The following is a 22,580-nucleotide window of genomic DNA, read 5'->3' as shown; positions in this document are numbered from 1 at the left end:
GGTTCACTCCTCCCCTTGAAATCACCACTCCTTTTTGAACTTCAGGCAAAAAAGCCTCACCTTATTTGAGATATGTCCCAGCACGAGTGAATACTTTAATGCTGTATTTAAGCTGAACACTATAGCCCTGGGGCTGATCATGAGAACATAAACAGGGAATCTGTTCTCACTGTAGATACTTTTGTTTGTTTTCTCATGAGGAATAAGAAATGATGAAGCAACCAGAGAGAAGGTGATTACTGATGTTTATTCCAAACACAAATCCTTGAGTAGGGCACACAACATTGCAAAGACACAAAAAGATACAAGTATATATAGATGTGGTGCTCACCACAGCTAGTGACGTATAAAGCACAAATAGCGCCATGTTTATATCTTTTTCTGGAGGGCAACCAAATGGTGGGTTTACCCAACAATCATCTTCTTCATTGCACAGTACAACAAAAGCAAACTTCAATCTAAGCTGGCCAGATTTCAACACAGTGCTGGTGACTGTGCAGAGTAGAGGCAAAAGCAGGCACTGCATCTGTCTGGTTACTGACCCTCTCCCTCTACGTCTCTCTCTGACCGCTGCTCAACTCTCTAGCAGACCAACACTGCTCTTCAGCTTAAAGAGCATCCCATTCTATGACCACCTCAGCAAATAGTAAGTGATGTACCTAGACGGCTATCGACCTTCTTTTTTATTTTTTTCGTTTTATGCTCATGCTACAAATGAGCAAAATCAACACCTCCATCATTCACAGGCTTTCAAAACCATGGAAACCATGTGTTTACTTCCTAGGAGGGGTGGGGGACTTCATAAATCTGGGAGGGGTTGGGGATTTGGCACTCCTTGGTGGGGTTGGTGACTTTGGTGGGGTTGGAGACTTGAGAGACGGAGGAGGGGTGGGAGTTGGGGACTTCACGGATGGAGGAGGGGTGGGAGTTGGGGACTTCACGGATGGAGGAGGGGTGGGAGTTGGGGATTTGACACGTGTGGGCGCTGGGGACTTGGGAGGGGCGGGAGTGGCCGGCTTAGACATGTGGCCCATCTTGGGCTCAGGGATGTTCTCTCCCTGCTTGTAGACGCTCACGGTGATCTCCACAAACTCACCGCCGTACTTGTTCCGTACGTTGATGCTGTACTTGCCGGAGTCCTCGACGGTAACAGCAGTGATGGTGAGGCTGGCGAACTTGCCGCTCTCAAAGGCGATCTTGCTGTGCGCATCAGACACCACCTCCTGCTCGTTCTTGAACCAGGTGACCTCTGGGGTGGGGTCGCCCCAGACATTGCAGGTCAGGCTCAGGGACTGAGATAGGAGAGAAAGTGAATACTGACACAGGGGCACTAGAACATTGTAAGACTGCACACCAGCTTCCATGACCAGACCTCTCAGGCATATTCATCTATGAGTCATTCATCTATGATCTATGGCAGTGTTTCTCAAACGTTTTCAGACCAAGGATCACTTAACCAATATAAAAAAACTCACTGTCAAAAAACAGTACACCTACTTCAACAGTATATTACATTATAGGTCTACTCACTGAACCACCTTGCTTATTGTCTTTGCACGTTGCTTTTTATGTCAGAGGATTCATATGATTTAAACTGGCATACATCTCGCACACAATTGGCAATGTTTGGATTTACATACAAGTTGGTTCAATATTGCAAACAATTCATCTATTATATTTTACCACGTCTGCTCACGGACCACTTAGGACAGCTTGCGGACCACCAGTGGTCCCTAGACCACACTTTGAGAAACACTGATCTATGGTCTACTGTTTATCTGTTTTGTCATTTGTCTTGGGTACTATATGTTTTGTGAGACTTGTAATGTTGACCACATGAATTTCCCCGGGGGGATATTAAAGTTGACCTTGACCTTGATCACATGTTTTCACTATACAGATCAAGGATCAAGGATACAGGCCTGAACACAATGTGAAAGCACAAGCCTACCTTCTGCTCCATGATAGTGACAACATCTGGCAAACCACCGACCACTCTGCCACGGTCTATGGAAGAAATTATTATTGTGGAAACTGTCATTCAAATAAAATAATATGCAAACCAAGATATCTACATGGCACACAGCAGACTTACTTTTCTCAGCGAATGCAGCAGCTCTAAAGAAAAGAGAAAGAGAGCATGTAAAATCATTAATCATAATCAATTATCATTATTTATCAATCATTTGGATTCCAAGGAAATGGTGATACTTCAACATTAAATCAATAGTAATGATAACTTACTTCAGCCTCTGGAATTCTGCGTATGCATCTGAATATGCTGTATCAATGGAAAGGGAAACATATGTTGAGTGCAAGTTCCATAGGGTTCCATCCGTTACTGGTATATGACACATTGTACCTGGACTTTTAATTACTAAAAAGGATAAATGTGAATAATATGTGCATACAACACTCATAACCACACTGATGCAACCCATACACCTGAGGCCTATTTTCAGTTTTATTTGTGTTTCTGAAGCTGTGCAAATATGACCGCAAATGTCTTTCCAACTTCACATGGCAAGTTTCACAGTGAAACATGCTGGACACTTTGTCCACCCATATGTTTTTTCAGATGAAGCGCTTGCCTTGTCCAGAGAGGTCAAAGGTGCGGTTGTGGGACGTTGTGGCATCGTGGATCTCGATAGTGTAGTGGCCCTTCTCCTTATCAGTGGGCTCACAGATCTGCATCCAGGCCATCTCAGCAGTGCCTCCAATCCTCATCTTCTCAGACGACGCAATCTTGCTTTCCCTACACAGCAAATACAAATACATGTTTTCCAGACATTGCTAAGTGCTACAGTGCTCCTAAACTCAGACACAAACGGCCGCTCCACACTCAAGGCAGTTGTGGAGTCATGTGGACGTACCGGTGGAACCAGTGGGTCTTCATCTCCTCGGTGAAGTACTTCATGTAGCACTGCAGCCTGATGCCCTCAGGAGTGCACTGCAGCACCAGCTCAGAGGCCGAGGAGCCTGGGGGAGCGCACAGGACACAACAGCACGCCCGTCACACTTCACACCCGCCACCACACAACTCGCCAAACTAGGGGCTGATGACTGATTATTTATGAGAATGGGAGAGAGATGGAGGTGGAGTTTTTCTGTTGTTTGTGTGATTTTGTGTGTTATACATACCAGCAATATGAGCAATAGCATTGATGATGTCCTCAAATACTGGAGAAAAAGGGGCAGATGGGACAATACAAAAATGAAATGGCATTGTTTGCATTTCAATGCTGAAGAAACTGAACAGAATCAGAATATTTCAGTGTGTACCTGCGCCAGAAATGTCAAAAACGGATGAGTCCTTTCCTCTGTCATCACTCAGAGTGGCTTTGTAAATGCCCTGGTCTTTTCTTGAGAACTGTTCGACATGGAAAAATGTTCATTACAGTATGACAATACTCAAAAAGGTGACATAATGCCAAAAGTGGACATCCCGGGTTCAGAAAGTAAAAGTAAATGTGCTGTGTCATGAAGCATGTCAGGGAAGGCAGTGGGTGCATCAGCTGGTTAGTGGGAGTCTTTGACACCCACCAGGTTTTAAAGGAAACTGTGTTACCCGACTTCTCTTCCTAGCTGACTGCACATGTCTCCAGGAGAAGCCCCTGAGGACTTACTGTACCGTGGCCAACAGACATTGCATAACTTGAACTGCTCTGGAAAACTGGAGCAACGACTGGTCTGTCCCAGTGTGCATTTGATGGCATCACAGTAAGCTGCTCTCCTGCGGCTTTCTCAACTCTCTCTTAGTAGTGGCACACATCACGGCACACATGACTGACATTACTGACTGACATTACACATTACTGATCTAGATACAAGTTCACGGTTAACACAGACACCACAGGGGAAGTTAGCAACAGGTCCTCTAACTATTAGTTTAAACAATCACAATGTGTACCTGATGATGGAGCCTTACCAATGGAAGAGGGAGTGTGCAACTTCCAGACATCACATTGGGTGCAACTTCAGGGACAACCTCCTCATCATCCTTGAACCAGTGGAAAGTTGTCTCTTTCTTCACATTAGCAAGCTATGACAAAGGCCAAAATCAAAAATGTGTATTCTGATGACATACATAGTCCACAAAACAATTTAATTTTCCTCTCTGTATTGTTGGTTCCTGTGGTCCCATGTTACACTGTCTTCACATGGAAGAATAAAGCCAAAACAATCACCGTAATATTTATATTATTATTATACATACCGGTATATTATTTTATATTAATATTATACCTATATTATATTATATTATTATATTATTATATTACTATACCTTATAGTAGTTTTCTTTGACAGTAGCTTGACTAAAGAACTGTTTCTGAGGACTGAATCTAACAATTCTAATATATTCTAGACGCTGCTGGTTAGAATAGAATAGAACAGCTTAACAAGGTGCAGCTGTTAGCGCCCCTCTTATACAGCTGCATCATGTTCCAACTGTGGGACTGTTGTACCTTGCAGGTCAGCATGACGGTGCAGTCATCATCCACATAGAAGGAAATGTACTCGGAGAAATGTGGACCTAAATGGAGGTTATAAAATAAAAAATAATAATAAAATATAAGAGGAGCAAACAAAATATGTCTGGAAATGACTAGGGAGGAAGTCAGTATCTACTATTGATGTCAATAAACATGTCACAACCTTGTTTCCTGATGAATTCTTTCCTTTGGAAATCAGCCTCTTTAAGTGCAGCTCTGAAGACTAAATAAGAACAGACGAACAAATGAAAGATTATTTTAGCAGACGGCATAAGTGGTCACCCATACAAATGAAAAAGATAAACTACTGTTAAAACCTCTCACCATCTCCCACCAGGACCAGGGAGCTTTGGTTTTTGGCTTTTCCATCAGTGATCTGAACGGTGTATGTTCCCTCATTTGCTCTGGTAAAGTGCTCCACAGTCATCTGGATGACACCAGTAGCAGCATCATGGCTGATCTTAATGCCCTACATTACATGAAAAGAAAGTCAACAAAGTGTTAATTGAGAATAAATTAAGTAGTCATTTGAAGAGGGTTATTTCTGAAAGTCCAGTCTATGACAGTAAATACAGACGTCATGTGCCGACATGAGTTTCCATAAAGCGTGGACGCTGAAGGGAAGAGAACATGGTGCCCTACCTCACCGGCGGCCACCTCCTTGTTGTTGGCGATGAACCTGTACGAGGCTGCGGGGGACAGCTTGAGGGCCTGCAGGAAGAAACGCACGTGGCCTTTCTCAAGGACCTCGTAGTTCAGGGTCGTCTTCAACGGCACAACTGAAAAGATAACAGAGAGATATATCATTAACACCTCGAATTGGCAAAACTTGGTCTATTTTCATTACCACATAACTTCAACAGCTACTGTAAGTCACCAATGAATCCCAGCCTAAAGCCGCAGACACACTGAAGAAAGCATAATAGGCCTTTATCACGTCAGCCGAAGTAGGAAGTGAACAGCCCTGTTCCTGTGTGAGCACAGGTGTTTCTAATTAAGTGTCAGATTCGGCCACAGTTACTTCAACCAGAGGTCTCGTTAATGTTTTTAGGAACACCTGTGGTTTGCCTGCCAACAGGAAATTGAACAGCCCTGCTTCAGCTGCCCGTGGGCTGCCGTGATAGAGCACAATTGTAAATATCTGGACACTTACTTGGGTGTCTGATATTGTAGCTGAGTTCCAGCATTTTTTTCAGAGCTGCGAAGAGAATAAAAGAATCCAAATTCAACATCCTACGGTAAAATAATGGGAATCATCAAAAACAACATGAATACCCCATGGTGTTCTCCACCTACCGTCTTCAGTGAGTTTATGACTAGCAGAGACACCGTCGGTGTCAGTCACGGCCACAGAGTAAGTGCCCAGATCAGCAGCCTCGGGGTTGGTGAAGGTCAGTTTGGAGCTGAAGAGGGAAAATACACATGCATGCACATCATTGGTTTATTACACCGGGCCATCTTGTAATTACATTGTTTTAATGCTTAAGGAATCAAATATAGTCTACATTTTTTTGACCTGTATTAGAATGTGTTTTGTTTTTTATGCCTGAGGGAAGCAAAACATAATGTGAGACCAAACTTACTGTTTTCCTTTAGATGAAATGGAGACCCTTCCAGAATCGGTGATTTCTTTGTAGGACTTTGACCACACATACTTTGAGGTCTCAGCTAACTCACATGCTTCAAAAGACAAAAAGATGTCGCCGCTCTCCTCATCCACTCCACATTCAATCTCCTTTGCACCTTTGTATAAAAAAAGAGTTCATATGAAATAAAATGGGATTCATTATCAGTGCTAATAAGAATGGTCATTTGTTAAACATAATCACAGGTTTAACACTGAAAGGTTAATTAAATAATTTCAATGTGTGTTCTGCTGCATGTGCAGTGTGGTTGTACCTGGCAAGGCTTTGGCCAGCACTGATTCTGAGATGGCCGAGGCTTTGCCCACACCTTGCTCATTAACCGCACGCACTCTAAACACATACGCTGCTCCGGCCTCCAGACCCTTTACCTGCACACACATGAAATGGCAGAGTGAGTTGGAGTGCCATGTGGTATGCAATACACCTCAGCTCTGAGGCTACCTTAAGCACACCATACACATCACAGCAAATTGACCTCAGCTCTGAGGCTACCTTAAGTACACCATACACATCACAGCAAATTGACCTCAGCTCTAAGGCTACCTTGAGCACACCATACACATCACAGCAAATTGACCTCAGCTCTGAGGCTACCTTGAGTACACCATAGACCTCACAGCAAATTGTGGTTTCAGTAGTATCACGAATAAGCCTTTTACCTTAAAGTAGCGGTGGGCGATGGCTTCTTCTGTCAGTTTGATAAAATTTGAGGAGCCCTTCTTGGCCATCTCCAGGATGTAGCCCGTGACAGGGCTCTGACCAGTGTATACGGGGGCTTTCCACAGGACGATCAGGGAGTGGTCACGCACCTCAGAGAACTTGATGTCGTAGGCTGGGCCTGCAAAAGCAAACATGAAACAGCCTGGTGAGAACTCACTGCCATATGTTGTTCCTCACTAAAGTCACTGGTCCATCTGACGCTGAGGCGAATGATAGGTTGAGGGAAAAGAAATGTAGTGACAGTGATGACCGTCTTGGGAGCTGACCTGGTTCAGCCATAGTCCAGGCCTCACAGAGGAGAGGTTTGCTGGGCTCAGACGGAACTCCCACACCTGCCAGGTTTCCTGCCTGGATCTTGAACTCATAGGCCACGCCAGCAGTGAGGCCCTCCACCTGCACAGAGGCAACCTCACCATCATCACAGTGCATCAGTTACAGTATGTGCATCTAACATGAGTGCTTCATCCAGACATGTCTGTCAAAACGATCTTTTTGGTCGTGTGCAGATGGCGGCGTTACCTTGTAGATTCTCTCCTTTACAGCGGCTGCGTTGACCTCTCTCCACTTGAGGGAGGCCGCCTCGCGCATGTCCACGTAGTAGGCGGTGATCTTGCTGCCGCCGGTGTTCTTGGGGCGCTTCCAGGCCACCGTCATGGAGGAGCCGTCGCAGCTGAGCAGGGTGATGCCGTGAGGGGCAGAGGGGGCAGCTGTGAGTGGACGAAGAGGAACACATGACCACTGCTCTTTTCGTTATGAAAACTGTCTCTATGTCTGAAGATGACTTGCTAAACTGTTCAGTGTGTGTGTGTGTGTTAGCAAAAGCTAAGCCCACAGTAATGTCATCTAAATCTAACAAGAGCACAATTCTGTTTCAATCAACTTTCTTGGCATGACTTCAGACCTCACAGGCCATTGGCTTGGTTTAGAAAGGTCAAAGTCAGATGATCATTCTACCCAACATTGCAGCCAAATTCCCCATGGCTGCATGCAGACATATCATGCATATCATACCCCTGACCCATAGATTTATATGTTCCTCCATGTGGAGGAATAATTATATTTTTGTCAAGGTCACAAAGGCTATGCAATTATATGTAAAAACAAATGTACATACCATGTTTCCTGGGATATTATGGATTATTCAAAAATATAATAAATGCAGTATAATAATAATTTAATTAGCTCAATACAACAGCAACAACAACACGTTACATTTACTAGTTTGATACTAAACAATAAAAGGTGAAACAGGTGAAGCAACAGGTGAAACCAGTGTACGTGCCCTTTACATTCCACACAACAATGTTCCAAGATCTATGTGCCTGTTCACAATCTAAGCTCATTATGTGAATTTAGTGGAGAGAGTGTTTAGCATGTCGTCTTATTTTTAGTACGTTTTTGCAGTGACAGCCGAAACATATCTTTAAAAACATGTACAAACGCAGTCAATCCTGCTTTGACTACAGGGATGGGGGTGTTGGCAGGAGAACTTGTTTCAGCGTGAGGTGTGCCTTAGGCAAGACTTACAATTAACCTGTGGTAGTGATACACACATCATACATACCATACTCTACACCCTCTATGGAATAAGACATATTTAATGTTTAGCAACAAAAAGCAACAGTTTGAACATGATTTCTTGTGAAAAGCCCTCTCCAAAAAATCTATTTGATCTGAAGAATTTCTGCTGTTGAATTCATAACTGAGACCATAATAAAATACCTTAGTGAACAGAGGGAACAATCTGTCTTAAAAACATTAAATGTAAAAAATTAAATATATAACAACATGGTCTATCTGTCAGCACTGGGGTCAGTGGGGCTGACTTACTCAGGGCAGCGTCCACAAACAGAGGGTCAGACTCCTGGGACTCATCACTGAGTCCGTAAGTGTTGACGGCCTGGACACGGAAAGTGTACGTCTCTCCTTGAACCAGACCATGGACCACAAACCTGGACACACAGGACACAGGCTGCATGAGGTGTGAGCTTTGGCAGATAAAACATCAGGTTCAACATCTCAGTGCAATCACCTCAGCAGGAAAGATGTTTACGGTAGTCACATTGAATTAAAACATCAGTTGAATGTAAACGTAAACATACATGTAAATCTAAATGCAAATGAGTAAAATAGGAAATACCCCAGTACTTATTACTCCTAGTCTAAACATAGCTTGTGCTGTGAATAGTTAGCAGTGCTAATAATGTCTATCCAGATTTGGCAAGCTCTTGGATTACAGCTGTATTTTTACTTAGCACATTCAAATATATTGTTACTAGCTGTGGGTTTAACTTATTTGGTGACAACACTTCTTCTACAACCTTTAATTGTATTCATTGTTCCACATTGTGACTTCAACTCAAAAGTATGTCATTCAGTGTCACATATCTCATCCCATTCAAGTCAAAAATAGACTCTCACTTCTAGGTGTGTTTCCAGATGTTGCCAACGGGACGATCTGGCCCGTACCTTTTCAGGTAACTCACCTGGTGTGTTTGTATGGCCTGTGGTTGCAGGCCACCCATCCCTTGGAGCCCTGCATACAGGCATCGATGTAGTAGCCCATGAGGTTGTTGGGGTGTTTGGGGGGGTCCCACTGCACAAAGACAGAGGTCTTGCCATTCCTGGTGGCTACAACCTTTCCAGGTGCAGAGGGGACACCTGCAAACAATTCATCATATCAGTTGTGTGCAATATTGTAGAGATAGTGCCATTGTTGATGACTCTATATTTGACTTTGTTAACACCGCATACATTACTATATTAGAGGTGGGTTTCCATTTTGTGCAAATAGATACATAAAAGTAAACATAAAAGTAAAAATAAACGTAAACATCCATCAAAGATAACCAAACAATGTTGCTTACCTGTATTTTTAAGGCAAATGACTGTAATGCAACTTTGCTGCTACTGTTTTGTGTGCACTGTGGCTTGGTTTCTTTAAAGATTTCAGATTAGGACACGTGGTTTAATAGGTGTGTGGTGTCAGCACCAGTGACCAGCAGTATCATGTGACACAGCAATCAGACGATTTTAAACACATTTTAAAGGTGTTGTTATTGAAAAGGGAAGATGTTTAAAGAGGCTGTGAAGGTTTATAGGAAGCTATTTTGGCTTTGCTTTTTAAGATAATACATTACATACCCACAGCATGCTCACTCTCTGAAAAGAAACACAGTACAACTATAGCATTACTATTGTTGCTATTTGGCATAGTTTTTATATATTGCATATCCCTATCACTATAGTTTAACACATAAGGGATAAAGATTGGGGTGATTTCTTTGATCAGATTTCTTCCTCTATTTTTTGCATTGTTTATTACATTGTTTAAAGATAACACATTTCCATTATCATCTCCTTAATCAAAGTTGCACATTCTTGGAATAGATAACTTGGACATTGATAAAAAATATATATTTGCAGGAGACCAGCCATGAGCTTATCAAGATGTCTGATCACCAGTAAATCTTCATCAACAGTATCAACAGATCAGTACATTCAATGAGCAGATATAGGGCCCAACGATGTCCCAACACATTGCCTGTGCGCTAGAAATACGTGCACCCGTGGAGCTGCACCATCTTACCATGGGGGTCCCTCTTTTGGATGAAACCGGACGGCTTGGAGGGCTCGCTTGGCCCGTATTTGTTGACTGCGGTCACACGGAAGCGGTACGCTTTCCCATCCTCGAGATCAAAGATGGGGTAGCGGGGGGAGAAGAGCTGCACAGCTGTGTTCAGCCTCTGCCACAGCTGGCCCTCCCCCACACACTGAGGGCACAGATGTTGGGGAGGGGTGGGGGTGGGGGCACAGATGTTGGGGTGGGGTGGGGGTGGAGGGAGTAAAGCTGTGAGTTGTAGGGAGGAGAAGCTACACAAGCGTAGAGGATTCACCTGTTCTCTGGCACACCTCTGGCTTGCAGTGCACAGTTACCCAACAAACAGGTGCAAATGGAGATTCATAAAGCCACATTTGAGAACACTCAATGTCAGCCCTGTAAGTGGGCAAAATGACCAAATTTAACACAGAATAAAACTTGAATTAGAATTTAAATAGAATTGGGCCAGTAAACCAGAAGAGATATGCCAGGCACTTATGAATCCATGAGCTTAACACAGCAGATTTGTAATTTGAATATGCATGGTGGAGCTTGGTGGCATGGTTTAGGAGTAACCATGTGAAAGTGACCACACCTTCTCGATGAGGTACCACAGCGGTGCCCGTCCACTAGGGGAGGGTGGCATCCAGCTGAGGACAACATACGTTTTGTTTATCTCTGAGGCATGCACGTCACTGGGCGGCCCTGGCAACGTGACATAACCTACACACATGTACAGAACAGGAGGTCAGTTTCAGCGCACCACACCGGTGAAAGATGTGGTTACACCCCAAGTGTGCTCTTCTTCATGCCTATTACCAACAGATAACCTGAGAAAGCATGACAGCACTAAAACTAAATCACTTTAACCATCAGTGAATGATGCTGGATTAGTGCAGCCTGATTAAAATTTGACATTGGTGACAGGCATTGCAAACTGTAGTGTAACCACATCTTTATTGCATAGTGTTGAATGTCTGCTTAAAGGTGCCATGTGTAATTTCCGGCAAAAAGTCAATACTCCACATTACATAAAAGATGGGGGCAGTATACCTCCAGAAAGTGAGTTGGTCTACCCAAGAGTAACAACCGAGACACGTGTATTGCAGTTTGGCTGGCGATTATGTTGCCCGCATACCGCCTCCCATGGCCGAAACTGGTATTATGACACCTGTCGGGCTGTGGCTAGTAATTTAGCATGCTAATTCAGGTTGATATCTCTGCAGCACTATACCTTGTCTTTTTGTTTAATGACATCATCGCCCTTATTTCTTCTCATTCTTTTGATGCGTGTAGCTCATTTTTTGGATATTTTTACCTCAATTCTTACACATGGCACCTTTAATGTAAATGGTTTTCGTTGGTTAGTTAATGAATCTGAATGCTGAATTTCATTCAAGCATCAGGCAACTTAAAGGTTATTATGATGGAGATGACAATGAAGATGATAAGTTTGGTAGGTATAGTTATGATTATTAGTATTTTTGTTTGTTAAATGTATTACAGTTTTAGCAAAAGATAGACCTACTTTACAGAAAATTTGATCAGAAAGAATGTGACAGGTGAACTATTAGACAGGTTATATTGTATTAATCTGTGAAATGTTTTTAGTTTTTATTTTATTTACAATAATGTTTAATGAGATTAGTCTATTTTCTCTTGACATTATTTCTTGAATTAAAATCATTGTACATTAGTTTAATATTTTAACTGAATATTTAGTTTAGTCAATGAGATAACAAACTTCTGCTACTTACTGCTACTGGCTAAGAGAACATGCTTTTTGTGAAACATCTGTTAATTGATACGGTATTACATTTTTAATTGGAATTAGCTTAGACAGCTAGTTCACTCATTTATACTACCTTCAAGGTCCTCTTGGTGAATCACAATGTCATATTTCCCATCGATTTTAATCACTGTTTTAACAAACAAAGATAATGTTGGATGATTTAAAAGCTCTCTTTTTGCCAAAAGGAATGCCACTAAGGTGTACTAGTCAATGTGCAGTCTACCCAGTGACATTCCACAGAACTTGATGATTCTAATCCTTGATAGACAGCAAGATGCAAGACGATGTACTGTAATGCTGAAATGAATGGAACTGTAATGCTTTCTTGCCGCACATTTTTAGACAGTCGGGAATGTCTACCTTCAATCTCGCCCGCAGCAGTGTGGAGGGCAGAAACGCCATCGGACCTCCTGGAGGGTCTGCTGATTCCGACGCTGTTCACGGCCCGGACCCGGAAGTGGTAGGAGTGTCCTACGGCCAGACCATGAACAGGGTATTTGCAAACATTGACGGGAGCGTCGTTGCACTGGACCCAATCAGTGGAACCAACTTCACGTCTGAAGAAGCAAAACAATATTTGAGGGTAAGACAGCTTCAGAGGCAAACAAGTACTATTCCAATGGCTGACCTCAGATGTGTTTCTGTCCCATAATGTTAACAAAATATCCCACATTTATTAGCAGTAAATCTACATTGGTGACCTCACTGAAGATGCATACCTCAATCATACTGATGGACTTCTACTTACATGACATAACTGACCAACATATCTGTTAGTATAAAATGTCCAGTTGAAACCTTACCAGCTGCCTATTTCTCAGTTATCAGTAGCTTAAGTCTTAAGTGTCAAGAGTTCACCTGTCCACAAAGTATCCTTTGATGGCCCCCTCGGTGGTGATGTTAGGGGGTTTCCAGGTCACCATGACGTAATCCTTGTTTGCGTCGGAGGCCTTCACATCCATGGGAGCACCAGGTGCCCCAGCAACAGGTGCAGCAGCATCTGAGAGACACTTACAGTCAGCATGGGAGAAGACACAGCAGTCCTACACTACAGCCAACAAGCTCTGAATCAGCTTCAAAATGGTGGCTATGATGCTGCTGTTGCAACCACTGAATACTGATATACAATAAAGTATACCTAAAACCATTAAATCATCAAATATTATCAGCACATCCATTATACAAATATAATTTTAAGTGTATTAGCATGGGAGGGAAAGCTTTTCTGACATATAATACACACAGGATCTCCTTTAGGTATACAGGGTAAAGAAATGATGCTAAAGTACCTTTCACAAACAGGTAAGCGCTGTGTTCAGCAGTGCCGTCCTTAGACCAGACGCGCACGGTGTACAGGCCTTCATCGTCCTTGTTGAGGTGGGGGAGGGTGAGAGTGGCAGCACCTCCACCAACGGACATCTCTGCCCACTTAGATGGTGCCAGCAATTTATCTGGACAGAGAGGAGATGAGCACTGAGGTTTCTGAATATGCTAGTACTGCTAGCAGAGCTAGCCTCACCATACCGCTACTACTTTCAAACAGCAAATGATTAGACACTCAACAATATAACTCATTTGTTTTTCTTGGCAGTCACGGTTTGTATGTGCTTATGGTTGTTGTTATTGTGACCATTTGCTGTTGTTATTATTCTGGTAAAATTATCTATTTTTTACTAGTAGTATTTTTATGTAGGCTATATGACCACTTTGAACTGTTCATTTGTGATGATGATAGTTTATTTTTGTATGTCGATTTGAACAAAATCATCTACCATTACCATAACCATAACCATAACCATTAACAAAATCCTTTAGCAGCAGTTACGCTATGGTATGCCATCATGTACATAGCAAAGTTTGCAAATGACTTTAATGTCTGAACACAATTACAGTGTTACATGTTCCGTTGGACCCATTGCTCACCATCTCTGAACCACATGACTTCAGGGGGCAGGTTGGGCAGGTCTGGCACAACCACCATGGTGGTCACCAGTTTGCATGATTCGCCCTCAGTGCCGAAGGTCACGCCAAAGGTGTCCAGCAAAGTGACATCCAGCTTGCTGGCATGAGTTGGAGTAATGGGCACTACAGAACAAGCAAAATACATGATGACATATGGTGACCTACTGGAGGGGATGAACTAAACACTTTAAATCATTGAGAAACCATTGTACAAATATCACCGGTACCATTAAACATCACTGAATGTGACACTGACAAATGATGTGTGACTGACACAGGATGACTTTATGCTTAAACTGTATGACAACACAAGAAATCACCTAAGCCAGGTAGATGGGAGAGATCTCCAGCTCCAGCAGGCCCTGTGGAACACAGCACATGACTTATAGACACAGCACAGGCTCTCTCTCTCCTCTCAATACTGCTCTAGTTCTAATGTGCTGGGTGTGTTCAGAGTCAGACTCACTCTTGACGGTGACGGTGGCCTTGCTGGTGGCCTTTCCATGGGTGTTGGTGGCCACTGCACTGTACTGGGCAGTATCGGACACAGTGCATCTGCCGGGACATAAACACACTTCACATCAGATACAGTACTATAGATCTACATGTCTACATGAATCGCCAGTTATTACACGGCTCTTCACAAGGCAAGTAGAACGCTCCATTGACTTGAATGGGCTTTCCCAAAGTTCTACGGTAAAATATTTTCATGTAATTACCGCTGCAAACATATAATTACCGCTGTCAATGGCAACGGAGTTTGTGCTTCTACTTCAGGTATTTCATATCACTAAGCAAGAACTCGAACTTCATTCAAAAGTGAAAGCAGACGGTTGATCAGCTGTGTTCTAAAGAAGGTTTGATTCAAGTTCAACGTGTGTTGTGCGAACTATGTTTCTCAGCAAATGCCACAATGAACGGTAACAAAGGCTAGGCTATGTAGGCTAAAGTCATATCGTGGGAAGTTTATTAGTTTGTTTTGGCAAGTAGCCGTGTAATAAGCAGGATAATGTATAGAACGCCGGTTATTATTGGGAAAATAAGTCCCGACAGGGCGAACCGGACACCGACGCGGAGCCACTTGTTAGAATTACATTTTGTAAATGTGCTCAGTGTTCCTGTTGTCAATTCACTCAAATGTACCATTGTCTACCATTTCCTTAACCACCCTGCACACATTAATAATAAGGCACTAACACATGGAGTACTTCAACACTTCACTTACACTGGAAGTATTTGGAAATTGGATTTAGATGTTAAAAAACAATGTTAAGAATTACTCTGTTTTCCCACAGAGCTTTCCCTGTGAGCTTCCTATTTCTATCCACACCCTGATAAGAGATTCTGATGTAATGGACAACATCAGTGACATCATGTCAACATTACAGCTCTGGTGGAATATGGGTGATAATTGGTAATCATATGGTGGCATGAGAGGGAATCAAATGGTATCCTATGGTAGCACCAAAGGGAATCACCGGTCCCACTGTTAGCATAGACAATCCCTTCTTCCAAAACATTTCCTTTAACCTTCACACTCCCTTATTAAGAGCATGATGAAAGTTGTTTCCACCCGTTGTCAATGTCACGCACGGAAAATGATCTCACACAATCAGACTGTACTGGACGATGGGGGTCTAAGACATGCTTGGGAGTGCTGGAGGGAACGGCCTCTGAGGTGAGAATAGAAGGAAGAAATGTGACCTTCACCCTGCGAGGACTATTTTAAAGTCTCTCGGTTTCCTTGGCAGTTAACTTGAGATCCTGCTGCCTGATGTCCACCTCCATAGTCTTCCCCCCACCCACCCCTCACTTCTCCATGAAGAAGAGTCTGTGTGTCAAAAAGAGCCAATTCTACTGTTGAAGAAACCCTGTTCATGCACAGCTAAGGGCTGGTGGTTATGGCTGTGAGATCCTCTCTGACCTGGTACAGTGACCGCTCTGAGAGAGCAGATGTCAGGCATTTTGGGATCGAATGACACTGAGCTAAGCAGAGCGCCACGAACAGCTGAGGCGTCTTCAAGACGAGGGCAGGACAAGTGTTCCCCCCCACCAAGACTAAATAGGAAAAGCTGCCTCCCACCCATAGGCTCCCCATGACTCTAACAGGCTGCCTTTAGGGCTCTGCTCTGCTCTGCTCTGCTCTCTGCTCTTCCCAAACACTGCCTGCTCCTCAGACATCCAGCAGCAGTGAAAGTTACAGCCACTGTGAAAGTTACAGCAAACAATGAAAGTTACAGCCACTGTGAAAGTTACAGCAAATAATGAAAGTTACAGCAACTGTGAATGTTACAGCAGGTGTTAGACTGTACCTGCTAATGATCAGAGAGTGGACTCCATACTTAATGTGTTAGACTGTACTTGCTAATGATCAGAGAGTGGACTCCATACTTAATGTGTTAGACTGTACCTGCTAATGATCAGAGAGTGGACTCCATACTTGTTCTCCATCTTGTACTTTCCTGGTGTGCTCAGAGGGTCAACAGGCTTATCCCCCTTATACCTGCCAGAGCATAGTAGTGTTGGGTCAGAAATACTAGTGACTGAGAATGGGCCTGGTCAGGTCTTGAATCATCAAAATGTAATATTTTCGCTGACTGCATGGGAGAGAATGTGTTTACCATTTGACCACAGGAGCAGGCTGGCCTGCCACAGTGCAGAAGAGCTTCACTGGCATCTTCTCCCACAGGGTGTGAGCCCTCACGTCCACCAGGAACTCTGGCGCCTTATCGGACATCACAGGCATCTTTCTCTTGACAGACATGATCTCCTGCACCTGAGAGAAGACACATCACAAGAGACCTTGATGTCTTGCTGACGGCACTTGGGATATTGCCATTTCCATGTAGTCATTCAGCTGACGCTTTTACCCAAAGCCACTTCCAAAAAAACGTGTGAGGAGGAATAAGTACGACCCGCATAGAATTGAGTGGTGAGGGCTAGATTAGGCATGATGGATGGCATGATCATAGGATGGACTATGGCCCTGTGACATGGGTGCATTTTTCCTAAAAACTGAAAGTAGCTGCTCTTAAAATAATCCACTCAGTATCTAAAGAACTGTCTAAGTGCCACATGTCAAATGCCAACCATCATTTGGATAGGGATATGTTTTATTTCCCCAACAGCCCACTACATTTGTCCATTTTACAAACATTTCATGCTACTGAACTGTGCCACTGTTGTATTATTAACAGACATTCCTTGTAAAACTGTATTACAGGGCCTTCTTACCTATGAAAGCCTGTCCAGAAAGCCTTTAAAGAGAAGTATCAAAATGTTCTATATTGAGTGCAAGCTGTCTTGTGAATGAACTAAGACTTTTCCCGGACAGAAGATAATGAAAGCCTTAAACAATATCCAAAAAGTAATTAAGATACATATATATTCCATGGGAATGTATTTCCTTTACTGTTTATGTTTAGAGGACATGGCAGCATGGGGAATGTCTGTGTCTTAATGAGTGCTGTGTGATGGAAACCGACCTCTCTTGTAATCGCCAGACTGGTCACTTGGGTATGAGTGGCCACTTTAATTCTGTGGATCTCCTGCTGCAGCTCAGCCAATCCCCTGCCACAGTGGGCAGCAACACGCTGATATTCTGGTGTGTCATCAGCACTTCTGCACAAACACAACAAATAAAAGACTCTGTGTGACAAATACAGTTGTGCATCAAACACCAACAAGATCAACTGCTAAAGTTTAAAGTGAAAGAGCTTAAGAAAAAAGAATGTGGATGTTTGAGGACTTTGTGTTGTCAGTGTTGTGATGAGGACTGCGCCCAGTGGAACATATTAACCACTTAAGTGAGGGAGATGAACCCCCTTAGACAAAATAACATTTGACCTCCACAGTCCAGAGACACACAAAGGTCACTAGTGAGAGTTGGTCATTCTACAAGTGCAAATGTGTGGTGCAGTCGTTTAAGCCATATCACATCTCTTCAAATATCCACAGAGGAATTCATTTCAAAGGCATAATTAGTGCATCTGTGCTGCTTGAGTACAACTGCATAACTGCAACATTTCCAGCTCATGACCAAGCCATCTGTGCACACCAACAGGCTCTACCCACAGTAACAGGCCCGTCTGTTCTCTATGCTCATCATAGAGTTCTCATTCCATATGGCCCTGTGACATGGGTGCATATTTTCATTAAAAACTGGAAGTAGTTGCACATGTCAAATGCCAATAGAATTCACTGAACATCAGTAATTCCTCAGATAGACACCATATGTTTTATTTCTCAACATTCTCCTCAGGAAGAGAATAAAAGGTTAGACATTTTGTCTTGGGTGAGCCCACGCCAACGCACTGCTGCTGGGATACAGTAAGCAGAGACACATTTCCTTACAGTTAAACTGAGCAGTAGCTCAGGGTTCTCTTACAGGCCCTTAAAATAGCCCGATCTCTACTGAGAGTGGGCGCTCGGGTTTGTGCGGACCTGAATGCTGGCACCGTATAGGCTGGTTCCGCCATAGCCGTCCTGGCTTCGGCCTGCTCCTTTTTCACTGATTTAGAGCTTGATTTCCTGTCAAAAGAAAAAAAAGAACATGATCAGTGACCTTTTCACCTTTGGCTCCATAATTCACTCAGGACTGACACAGCTGCTGGACCTCTTTCAGTAACAAATATGTCAAGGATGGAGATATGAAATAACCGACTAAGATCATGAGCACACAGTTCAGCATTCTACAGCAAGCACTAGAGAGTCTACTGTTGCATTGCCATCAGAAAGCATTTCCCCAATTCTCCTCAATCCACAGTATCCATACAAGCATCCTTTCTCATCACTGTGTTGGTCTTCGCTGTGATGTGCATGTCAGTTTTGACTGACCCTCTGAAATGTAATCCAAGTCAAGTGTGTTGCGCTGAGCCATTTAGCAGCTGTATGCAATTGCAAGCGCGGATGGTGGGTGGTAGAAATCCTGGTTTCAGGGTCCATCATAACTTCCACTGACAAGACATTAGTCTGAAGTTGGATTATTCCACTCCAATGAATGCAGGGATTTCGCAGCAAGAAGCACTTTGATACTGGTGTGTCTAGAACCACTCAGGACTCCCAACAGATATCAAGACTACTGGGAGGGCCACGGACAGTGTAGCTGGTGATGAAGTGACAATGGCAAATGAAGGGGGAGGGAGAGCAGTGGAGCGACTGTTGTTGTTTTCCTGCGGGAGCGCATTTGCAGCAAGCATTCACTGGCACGCAGAGTGGCCATGGCCCAGTCCCAATCAGATAAGCCCACCCTACCTTGACGAGTGGTGCTGGACCACTTTCTTAGAGCTGAGATGCTCATGGTGAACATGGTGAACATGTTTTTGCTTCTGATGATATAATGGTATGGCCGTAGTAGGCATGTCGGGAACACCTCAACAGAGACCTATCAACCACACCAAGTGTGGTGCATAAAATATCATTATAGCAGATCGAATGAACCAAACATGCAGGTTTACTTTGCCAGCATTTCTCAACTAACATGGCCAATTGTTTACCCTAGGTGAATGATACACTTAAAAAGTATGTGGACATGTTTTGACCCATTACATAAATCTGTCATACGCCATAAGCGAGACCCAGTGGGATTGTGAACTCTCATTCTCAGGGGCAGGGTAATGGCCCCCGTGCAGCATTCCGTCTTATCAGCACAGCTCACAGCTCAAGTGCCCAAACGTACTGAGTAAAAGTGCTATGCTGAGCCTCTCAATGCCAAAGATTCGAATGCTGAGAAGATAAATTTAGCAAAATAACCCTGAGACGTGGGAAAGACAGTGAAATGTAATGGGAAAGAAACTTGGAAATCTAATGTTCAAGGCTAAATATGCTAGCCCAAGAAGGTTACACCAACAGGCTCTATAGGCCTATAAATATTTTATCTATTTTAGGCTATTTTTCTAATTTTACAGATTTCAGTTCCATACAACATTTGGTCCAAACCAGAGGCATTAAAAAAAAAATATAAAAGGGAAGTTATTCAGATGAAAAGTTGTGTAAATATGATACAAATGTAATACAGATTATGTAATATTATCTCTAAATAACATCTTACAGGTGGACAGGTATATCAACTCTGTCACATAATACATTTGTTTAAAGAATAGAAAGCAGTGGGCTGTAGCCTACTTTATGCTTGTATCAACCTTAACTGGTCACACATTCTATCATAAACCATTTGAATTAACAAATAATAAGCTACCATAATTGATATTCAAGATATCAATAATCCAACAAGTGTCTAAACCAGACCCTGGTACAGCCAGTCTGAATAACCACGCATTAGATTAAGAAAAAGAAAGTCTTCTTACCCCAAGAGAAATATACAGCACAGAGCGTCGGAAGACCAGCCTGAACCCGCTTGGGAGTCTTCCTGCTGATGCTTACAAAAATATTGCTCTCACTGAAGGAGGAATGTCATCTCCCTTCCATCCCATGTATGGATACTCTTAAGACTATATATAGCATTTACCTCAATTTTCACACGCATTTTCTACGCTTAACGCACTCTGTGCAGGACACAATGACTCTGAATATACTCTGAAACAAAATGTATATTTTGCTTTCAGTAATTTGATGAATCAGACTATCCGCTTCTTATAATCGAAGACTTGGCGAAGCGTGCGTTATATTCTAGATTTATCTTCACAAAGCAAACTGCGAATACAGATTTAAATGTTTTCTTTTTACTTTAGAATGTCAAAAACGTGCGATTTAATTCAGGAATAATAGGCTTTAGTAGGCTACACATTATGTGTAACAGCCTAGAAATTATATTTTACTGAGACGCAATAGTCTTTGGAAAGAGCCTCATTTTTTTTGAGTAATTTAATTAAATACAACTTCCTAAATTATGTTAACAGTGCTGTTCTTGTGCGACCTTTTTAGGTTTCTCACACTCCACCAGTCAGCTCTCTCCAGCGGCTATTTTTAACAAGAGATTAAATTTTCAGAGAGCGTATGTACACTCACTGCATCATTGGAAAGCAAGGTTAATTTGTCATTTTTGAAATGAGTAAAATGCATAATTAAAAGTTCCGCTCGCAGACTTATGTCTAATAAGACAATTTGTTGTGCACATGCACGTGTGCGCATATGCTACGTGGTGCAGGTGGGGGGTGTCCTCCTGTTTTCATTTCATTAGGCTACTGTATGTGTTTGAACGTTGCTCGTCAAGCATTCAACACCAGACATATAACTATGAGGAATCCTCGCTGCAAATGTGTGATTAAAATAACGCCTTCATCGAGCTATAACTTGCCCATGTCAGCACTAAGTATGAAACATTTCTAAAAAATGTATTGCCCTATAAAATACTACTTAAAACATAAAAAAGTATCCATTGGCAATAATTATCCAAAGAAAGATTGGGTCTAGTCCTTACAGGACAGAAATAGCCAACAAGTTCAGCTTCAAGCGCTTGCGTGAGACGGAAGGCAGAGTTTGGCCAACTGGCGCCATGTTTGGACACCAACGTCAGATGACTCTAGCATAACCCTGTGGATGGGCGAATATGCTATGTTGAAATAAATCGCTTATTTTCACTATTTACAAGCATATACATGTATTCATCAACGTCTGTCAATATGTAAAAGGCCCTTACAGAGAACTATCGCACTCCAACATGGCACCCATTCGATTCCCTAGTTGGCCAAACTCTCTCTGTGCTATACTATGGCTGGAAACAGCTGCCCCCAGGAGGACAAGAGCGGAGCAAGTCACAGAAAAAAGAACATGGCATTAAGAAAGTCTTAAAACTTTTAGTTGTTACTTTCGTATGTCAAATCAAAGTCAAACTGCACATACCTGCATTTCCTTGAGTTTTAGGCCTACAAAATCCAATGACCACAATGCCATTCAGCTGCAGCAACGTTCACCATATTCAGCAATATAAGATCAGTAATATAAAGTAACTATAGTATCAGAATTTTCTAACTCAATTAGCAAGTGTTAGAGCCCAACCCACTGGATTATCATAGCCTACTGGGCTTTGTCTTACATCTAATGCAAGAGGGTGCACAACGCAAGTTTATTTGCTTTTAGATTGATGGAGTTATCATTGTCATCCTGCACTCAAAGTTCATAGAACATGCATGCTCTCATCTGTGTGCCCATAGGCATGCTGTTTATTTATTTATTTATTTATTTATTTTATTGTGTTTAGGCGCATTGGTGACATTGTGTCGCATTGGCAACAAAATAAGTACCTGATTTAAATTTGGCAGCCACCCCCTCAAAGTTGTCTAGTCACCTTGCAGCAATGCTTCCAGGACTCCTGCACTGCTTTGAGATAGCCTACTTCTTTGAGGAAAAAGTCCTGTGTTCCATCTGGGATTTCTTAGACTGTCAAAACTGTGACCCTTCCTCTTGAA

General features: G+C 42.7%; 1 protein-coding gene across 4 annotated transcripts; it reads right to left on the bottom strand.

Annotated features, from left to right (window-relative positions):
• Nucleotides 1-228: 228 nt before the first annotated feature.
• myom2a (myomesin 2a) lies at nt 229-20,601 on the bottom strand. Of its 4 annotated transcripts, XM_048248392.1 has the most exons (39): nt 20,520-20,601; nt 19,468-19,597; nt 18,658-18,744; nt 17,700-17,835; nt 16,836-16,990; nt 16,625-16,717; nt 14,681-14,769; nt 14,535-14,576; nt 14,176-14,337; nt 13,542-13,703; nt 13,111-13,252; nt 12,613-12,809; nt 12,326-12,379; nt 11,056-11,183; nt 10,449-10,632; nt 10,004-10,021; nt 9,346-9,520; nt 8,690-8,811; nt 8,424-8,438; nt 7,379-7,566; nt 7,126-7,252; nt 6,799-6,977; nt 6,393-6,507; nt 6,077-6,236; nt 5,790-5,896; nt 5,647-5,691; nt 5,136-5,272; nt 4,818-4,962; nt 4,657-4,716; nt 4,467-4,534; nt 3,929-4,042; nt 3,283-3,370; nt 3,142-3,180; nt 2,874-2,979; nt 2,592-2,755; nt 2,245-2,281; nt 2,096-2,118; nt 1,952-2,007; nt 229-1,292 (listed from the first exon to the last, which is right to left on the bottom strand). In XM_048248392.1, the coding sequence occupies exons 2-39, from the start codon at nt 19,572-19,574 to the stop codon at nt 774-776; spliced, it is 4,545 nt and encodes a 1,514-aa protein (XP_048104349.1). In that variant the 5' UTR covers nt 19,575-19,597; nt 20,520-20,601; the 3' UTR covers nt 229-773. The 4 variants fall into 4 exon arrangements, with proteins under 4 accessions (XP_048104349.1, XP_048104350.1, XP_048104352.1 ...); XM_048248393.1 differs by lacking the exon at nt 8,424-8,438; XM_048248395.1 differs by lacking the exon at nt 19,468-19,597 and having other exon boundaries at nt 20,520-20,600.
• Nucleotides 20,602-22,580: the final 1,979 nt, after the last annotated feature.

This window comes from Alosa alosa, chromosome 7, assembly GCF_017589495.1.
Source record: "Alosa alosa isolate M-15738 ecotype Scorff River chromosome 7, AALO_Geno_1.1, whole genome shotgun sequence".
NCBI lineage: Eukaryota > Metazoa > Chordata > Actinopteri > Clupeiformes > Clupeidae > Alosa > Alosa alosa.
Note: the sequence above shows the minus strand (reverse complement) of the source record. Positions and strands in the feature narration are given on the sequence as shown.

What these genes read in the sequence shown, in the direction of transcription:
- myom2a (XM_048248392.1), bottom strand. Translation starts at nt 19,574, where the DNA reads ATGCCTACTACGGCCATACCATTATATCATCAGAAGCAAAAACATGTT. An exon ending in TATACGGTGCCAGCATTCAG is followed by an intron (nt 17,836 to 18,657) that starts GTCCGCACAAAC and finishes GTGTTTGTGCAG; the next exon opens with AAGTGCTGATGACACACCAG. An exon ending in TGCTGCATTCGCTGAGAAAA is followed by an intron (nt 2,008 to 2,095) that starts GTAAGTCTGCTG and finishes TTTCTTCCATAG; the next exon opens with ACCGTGGCAGAGTGGTCGGT.